At 36.2% G+C, this 7,479-nt stretch overlaps 1 protein-coding gene across 2 annotated transcripts; it reads left to right on the plus strand.

Annotated features, from left to right (window-relative positions):
- Positions 1-2,618: 2,618 nt before the first annotated feature.
- On the plus strand, positions 2,619-7,084 carry LOC137945830 (protein FLX-like 2). Of its 2 annotated transcripts, XM_068791877.1 has the most exons (5): positions 2,619-2,819; positions 2,891-2,950; positions 4,242-4,838; positions 5,194-5,333; positions 6,339-7,084. In XM_068791877.1, exons 3-5 carry the CDS (start codon positions 4,291-4,293, stop codon positions 6,773-6,775), a joined length of 1,125 nt encoding a protein of 374 aa, XP_068647978.1. In that variant the 5' UTR covers positions 2,619-2,819; positions 2,891-2,950; positions 4,242-4,290; the 3' UTR covers positions 6,776-7,084. The 2 variants fall into 2 exon arrangements, with proteins under 2 accessions (XP_068647978.1, XP_068647977.1); XM_068791876.1 differs by lacking the exon at positions 2,891-2,950.
- The last annotated feature ends 395 nt before the right edge of the window (positions 7,085-7,479 follow it).

Raw genomic sequence — 7,479 nt, forward strand, 5'->3', positions numbered from 1 at the left:
AAAAGTATTTTTGAACAGTCTGTGCGACCTTCTAAGTGGCTCAGGACTTAGCGTCACCTGAAGCAGGTGATGAGCTTCTGAAGTATGGGACTAACATGGGAAAAATGCAGGGTGCACAGGGCATTTTGGCTTGCAAGCTGCAAATCAAACCAGTGTTTCTCTGACTAGATGGAACGTGAAAAGGGACTCACATAGACATGTGATTGCTGACGGTGACGAGAGAGACTTCCCCATTGGTCGATCTCGAACAAGACGGATTAGGGATTCCGATTTGAGAACCGAAATGAAGTTGAGAAGACAGGACAAGACGCGGGCAAAGGCAAGTTTTCGAGGAACTCCTCCGAGATGGCTCAGCCTGGCCGCCATTCCATCGTCCGTACCGTTTCCTCGCGTCTTCTTCATGTGAAAGGCATCTTCCTCCGATGTAAAGATTTTCCCATGACGAGCTTCAGTCGGAGCGGCTCCCCGGAGGCGGCCGCCTACCAGAAATCTGCTACCTGCTACCCCTGGTCAGCCATTGGGAGAGACTGTCCATGGGTTTCGCGGACCCTCGATATCTCAATAGATTGAACTTGATGCAACCGGGTCTTCCCTCTATTTAAAAGTTTCTTTTTTTTCGGTAATTGAAAGTAAATTTATATTATTTATTAATAAAATACTTTTATTTATTTATTTATTATATTCATTAATTTAAATATTATATTATATTATTAATTTAAGAGTGATAAATTATGTAATTTATTTGTCTTAATTTGTTAATTATAAAAAATAAAAGTATCTTAATAAAGTTAAATTTATCAGAGTATTTATTAATAATCTCATTCTCTACTTTCCACTAAAATTTTCATTGTGCACACTAATACAAAAAAATATTTGACAGTGCAAAAAAAGTAATTCACTTTTTTCACTTTCTACTGTATTTTCAAAGTACACTAACCCCCCAAAATTACATTCTTAAGATGAATTTTTGCTTCAAGCACTTTCTCATAACCATGTTGAGCTGGTCTACAAATTATTCTTCACCTTCACCCCAAGAGAGAACCCTAGTTTCAAGTGTTCCCTTCTCTATAACATCTTGTTTCATTTTCGTTAAAAGCTTCCCCATGGAATTTATAATCACTTGTTTGTAGTTATCTGCAAAATTAATGAAGAGAATTTCAAAGACAATATTTTTCCTCTGATTCTTCTGCAAATCCGTAAATTGCAAATTCATCTGATATCGATTTTTTCAACTAGCATAAGGAAATTGAAAAATAATATATTAAAAAAATGGGAGTTGTGCAACTTAAAATCATAAACTGTGAGTCTCAAGTCTTGGCTTAGATTGTTTTAAGACTCTTGACTCGAGGAGCTTGAACGACAGAAGAAGAAAAAAAATGCAACCAGTGACTCTTAAAAGAAGAGAGATTTAGTCTAAGCAACTAAAGCAATATCCCTACATCTCTGATTCCAACATCCCTGCCCCATTTCCTTACCCTTTGCATCTCTAATTTCATCCTTGTCACAATCTATGACTTACTATAGTTTTATTTTAAAGTTGTTATTCCAAGAGTTAGAGCTTCTTTCTTTTCTGTTTCCCTTTAGATGTCTTTGTGTTTATATGTTGTACCTAGAAATCAATATGGTATCAGAGCGGCCAAATATTTGAGATAGAAAAGGAGAAAAGGATGGAGAAAAAACCAAGGGAGAGAGAAAGAGTTATATGGATGAATTCAAACCTCTTCATCTTGGCTCAAATTCGTCCATACCCCTCTATCTTTTCCTTTTTTTCTTCTCTCCCTTGGTTTATTTAAGTTAGTTTATTTTTAAATTTATATTATATAACTATTTTATTTAAAAAAGATTAATAAATTTGTGGCAATTTTTTTTTTTTTTGTAATTTTCAAATTATTGACCATCCAAATTATAAACATGCTACACCATCTTCTGTCTTTCGACTCCCCAAGTGGCAACTATGTGGTGGGTCTGTTTTTTATTTTTTTATTTTATTTTCCATTTGCAAGATGGTTAAGTTTTTCTACTCCTTAAGGCTAATTTTTGTATATTATTTGGTTTGTAAATGTTATAATATATGTAGGACATAATAAGCTATTTCATATATTTTACTATCTATAATTAATATATAATATATGCTATTATTAATATTATATAACATTTCATATACCATTTATTTAGCAGTTTATCATATGATAAAATGGATTTGATGAAAAATATAATAATAATATATATTTTTTATAAATAAATAAATTAAAATCTATTTATTATTTTATTTAATAAATAATAAATTAACAATCTGATAAAATAATCCAAATTAGGTAATTTTTTCCCATTTTCATTGATTTAATAATTTACTTCGTGTCTCAAACGGAGGAAGGGACTCCACGAAAGATGGCGTGGTAAAGATAAGTTTTAGTCTGTCCACGTTAAATGCCACGTCATAGGTAAAATTTGAGCTGCCACAGCAAGTGCATTTATGGCATTTTTTGTGAAAAATGATTAATGTTTATTAATTTTCACATACTTAGCGGCGCTTCTCACGCGCTTCTCACCTTAATAAGTCTTTTATTTTGATAGCCTTTACGTCCTGTGAAATCTTCTCGTAACCTGACAGACTTCCAGTGCTCACCTTTTTTTTTCGATTTTCTTTGCCAACCCTACCCGTGAGCTTCCTTCTGAAACCACCGTCTCCGTCTCCTCCTTTCCTCCCCAGTCCCGGTTACTCGGCTTCCAATCTTCTTCTGCTCTTACGGTTTTTCTCTTGAAAGGCTAAACCGCTTTAGTCGTTCAGCTGGTGGATCGAGATAACTCAACAGATTAAGGTTAGATTGATTCTTAACTAAATATTTCTCTCTTTTTCCTTCTCCTTTTTAAAAATTTTCTTCTGTGCTAGGCATGTAATTTTCCTGCTACTTAGACCGAAATTTCAAATATCATTGGTGGTGCTGTATAGGTAAATTAAGTGTTTCCTATATTTTCTCAACTTTGACACAATTTAATTTGCTTTAATTTTGAATTTGCATATTACTGCCAATTTAAATTTATATACGCTTATTTTAGTATGTAATATGTTTTCTCTTTCAAGTAATTTATATATGAGCAATTCAGTGTGTAATATAGTTTTTTCTTTCAAAAAATATGAGTGACTTTCGTAATATTTGCAAAAAAAAATTTACTTAGGCCCTGTTAGTGCCTTTTTAAGGAAACACTTGAAAGACATTTCTAGTAGAAATATGTTTTCAGATACCATTAGTGCCTCATGTTTCCTAGAAACACTTTTTAAGTTGGAAATTCTTAACGAGAAAATCATATATTTGAATAAGTATTTGACAATTGATGTGGTAATATTTTTAGTACAAGGCAATTTTTCATGCCAATTTTGTATTTGACATTTTATTTTACCAAAAAATTATCGGATAAGTTTGGTAATGTATGATATTGGTTATTAATTTTTATTTATTTCCCTAGAAAAATGCACTAACAGGTCCATTTAATTTTTCTTGGAAATTTCTATTTTTTTTTCATGTAATTTCCTTGTAAAGGCACTAATAAAATTTTATCTGAAGGTTTCTTGGAAACGTGTCCTAGCTTTTCCTGGGATATAAATTTCCAACGAGGGGCACTAAAAGGGCCTAACTGTTTTTTGTCAGTGTTCTTCATTGTTAGATTAGTTGAAATGAGAATAAAGAATTCTGTTGATGGATAGAGCTTTACACCTTCTGTCGCTCTCAGATAATTGGCATGAAGCACGGAGCATAGGTACAGCCACAAAAGTGTGACGTTTTACCCACAAATATTGAACTTATAGCAGGCATATTCTGTCTTTCCCTGGGAAATTGGTGGACTTATATTTTTAGTTCTAGAGTAAACAAGTAGAATGTCTGACCAAAATTATTGTTTTGTTGGAGGCGACTGAAATTACTAAAAACTTGTTTGTTTTGTCAATTACCAACGGGATTTGTATACTTCAATGGTTTTGCTACTTCAGTTAGAATAAAAAGTTTCTTGTTTCTTCACGTTGGTGTTGATCATTCTATGACATTTTGCCTGTTAACAATAATTGGATATTTCACCTGTTCCCTCTCCAGACCTGTAGATTTTTGGCTCCAATCCCATCTTGCCTCCTTATGAGAAATAAGAAAATGGAAAGTAATACAATTTGCAGTACCTTTCTTTTTTAACTTTAGAGGAGCTTTTTCTATCTTGATGTATTTAACCACATAACTTGTTTTCAAATATTGCAGCTCATATGCCCCTTTTTTAATAGCTTGAACCAAATATACTTGAAGAGATATGGCTACAAGAGGGCAAATACCTTTTGAGGGCCACTCAATCCAGTCTCCTGGAATGATGCGCCACATTCCATATCCTGGTGTGGGTCCGGGTCTGAATCATCACCCTTTGGACCCACTTCCTCCTGTTGACATTTTGGAGAAGAAAATGGCCATCCAGGCCACTGAGATGGAGCACCTTGCAAGGGAAAACCAAAGACTGGCTGCTACTCATGGGACCCTTAGGCGGGACCTTGTTGCCACCCAGCAAGAAATGCAGAGAGTACATGCTCGCATGGGGGGCATCCATACTGAAGGTGACATTAAAATCAAAGGGCTATTGGAAATTATTGCAAAAATGGAAGCTGACCTTCGGGCTGGAGAGAGTATGAAGAAAGATCTCCAAGAGGCTCATTTGGAGGCAAAGGCGCTAGTCAAGTCCAGGCAGGAGCTGAATGCAGAAATTGAGAAGGTTAATCAGGAACTAAAGAAAGCTCATGCCGACCAGGAAAACTTACCTGAAATGCGTGATGAGCTTGACAGTTTAAAACATGAACACCAGAGGTTACGGTGAGCATAGGTTTCCCAACATAACTTGTCTCTGTTGATTACCCTGGTTCTTCCCATTGTTTTCTTTGATTGGCTATTTTGCTAAACTGATTACTTTCAAATAATGAAAAAACCTTTTTCAAGGCAGTTTTCTTGGTCTTCGGGCCAAGTTCAAGTATGGTATCTGTTTTTATCAGTTTAAAGAAAAAATCAGATATGTGGCCTGATATGATATTGAACTACTTTCTCTGTGTTCTCAATTTATTGCATGGGCCTGGCACACCCCTAAAACTATAAGGACAAATATCACTTTGTTCAATTGTTTAAGTTGTGTTTACTCTTTTTTTATTTTTTATTTTTTTATCTTTGGTTATAGGGCTCAGTTTGAGTATGAAAAGGGTTTGAACATTGAGCAAGTGGAGCAGATGCATGCGATGGAAAGGAACTTAATATCAGTGGCAAGAGAAGTGGAAAAACTTCGGGCTGAAGTGTTCAATGCTGAGAAAAGAGCACTTGGTATTTCTCTCTCTCATCTTATTTCTGTTCTTAAAAATCACCTTTAAAATTGGATCAGAAAATGGACTTTAGACAAGATCGGTGATCAACCTACTTAAAGGATTTTTTACATATTCCAAATTATGCTTACTTGATCCTCATCTTACATGCTTTTTGTGAGTAGGTGGTCCCAATCACTTCAACTTAGTATTGGCCTGTCCTAACTTTTTTTTTTTTGAAAAAAGTAAATTTCCTAAAATTGATCACATAGATGAAGCAATCTATTTCTCATGCATATTTGTGTTGATTCTATATGCCTTTGCATTAATGGTTTGCTTGTTATCTGTTATGTTGAATGATATATATCAATATATGTTGAACATCCTTGTGGCTTTTTAGAATACTGCTTATATGGGTTCATCTTAGAAAACACCACCCCAAAGATTAAACCCTCATATGAACTTTGATGTACTCTCTCTCTCTCTCTCTCTCCACACATGCACTCTTATTGTTGTATGTTCATATACCCAAAGTATCAATAGAGCAGGGGAAGTTTTAGGAATCTAATGTCTGTATGCCAGATCTCATCTCAGAAAGATAATAAAAAGTACTGTCGAACACCTTCATGTTCTTGGTTATTTGGTCTGATGCTTTTTTACTTTTTCCTTGGTGTCTATGTGATCCACTTTATTCTTGCTTCCATTAAAACAAAGTTTAATTCGATGAACCATTTCATGAAGTTAGTATCTTAAACATCTCTCTTCAAGTTAATTCACAAATATCCTCCTCTTCACTGTATACGGTGTGACCTTCTTGATGGTTGTTTCCTCCTCTTTTTATCTTTGGATATGCATTTTTCCTGTTTAGAAAAGTTCCATTTGTTCTTAATAGGTTTTCTCGCAAACTCCATGTTGAATTGAGAAGAGAGAAAGCTAATGTCACTTTGAGGTGGTTTTTTTTTTTTTTTTGCCACTATGTTTTTCCCTTTCTGAGAAGCTATGAAATTATACTTTTCGTTATCTTTAGCTGCCACCCAGTATGGGAACGCATATGGTAGCCCAGATCCAGCTCGGTCCCGTTCTACCACGGGTGGTGGACCTGGTGGTTATGTGGATGCTTATGGAAGGCCTCAAGTTCTGCCAAGTGGGGTTTCTGAAGAAGCTTATGGAAGACCTCCGGTTCAAATGAGTGGTGTTCCACCTGAAGCGTATGGAAGACCTCAGGCTCAGGGGAGTGGTGCTAATCCAGGCGAAGCTTATGGGATGCCTCAGGCGCCAATGAGTGGTAGTGTGCCATTAGAAACCTATGGTAGGGCTCAGATGGGTGGTGAGGTCCCAGTGGAAGGAATGAGTCCATATGGAGGAAGTGGGGGTCAAGCCGTTCGAGGAGCATGGACAGGGACAGGGCCTTACCAAGCAGCAAGTGGCGCTCCACCACCACCCCCGCCGCCCTCTCAAAGGTGATTTTAAGTGGGGCGTTAATTCCGTTGATGTTCCCTGAGTCTCATTGTTGGGTTTCATTTGCTAAGAGCTCACTGGGGCATGGTATGGTCAATTCCCTTTTGATTGCACCCAGGGACTGCTATTGTGCTACCTGTATTAAATTGTTGAATCAATCTCATCCTTGGTCATTAAAGCTTGCGAATTGCGCTGTCCCTTTTTGAGTTATACTATACAGGTAGTGTGGACTAACAACTAGATTTCAGTTAGCAAATCAACATTAGCCTTTCCGGTCTTATTTTTGTTGGTGAATAACATCAGAATCAGCGTCAATGTTTTCTTTTCCTTTATGTTCTTTTTAACCGTATCACATTTTACTTATAATTTTGCTAGCTTATTATTAAGTTGGATAAATTGCCTATAGCAATCTTGAAGGCATTTTGATGGCTAAATGCATGGCTTATGCCTTAATCTTTACCCAGGAATGTTTAAATATGAAGTAATTTGAGAAGAGCCCTCAAATGTCTCTTTGTTTTCGAGTTTATTTTTTCGCTTCTTCCGTGTACAGTTGAAGTCGTTGTTATCCCACTCCTGTGAAGCGCCGCATCCTTCCCGTCGTTCGTGGCGAAATATCAACCGTCGATTATGCTGCCATGAACAGAGCTGGCGGCGAGTTAAAAAATCAATCCTCCTTGACGGGGAACTCACGGAAACGCATTCCACCACTC

Source organism: Aristolochia californica, unplaced genomic scaffold, assembly GCF_029961685.1.
Source record: "Aristolochia californica isolate CCGP_79_NKW_82.1479 unplaced genomic scaffold, dmAriCali1.0.hap1 SCAF_12, whole genome shotgun sequence".
NCBI lineage: Eukaryota > Viridiplantae > Streptophyta > Magnoliopsida > Piperales > Aristolochiaceae > Aristolochia > Aristolochia californica.

What these genes read in the sequence shown, in the direction of transcription:
- LOC137945830 (XM_068791877.1), top strand. Translation starts at nt 4,291, where the DNA reads ATGGCTACAAGAGGGCAAATACCTTTTGAGGGCCACTCAATCCAGTCT. An exon ending in CATGAACACCAGAGGTTACG is followed by an intron (nt 4,839 to 5,193) that starts GTGAGCATAGGT and finishes CTTTGGTTATAG; the next exon opens with GGCTCAGTTTGAGTATGAAA. An exon ending in TGCTGAGAAAAGAGCACTTG is followed by an intron (nt 5,334 to 6,338) that starts GTATTTCTCTCT and finishes CGTTATCTTTAG; the next exon opens with CTGCCACCCAGTATGGGAAC.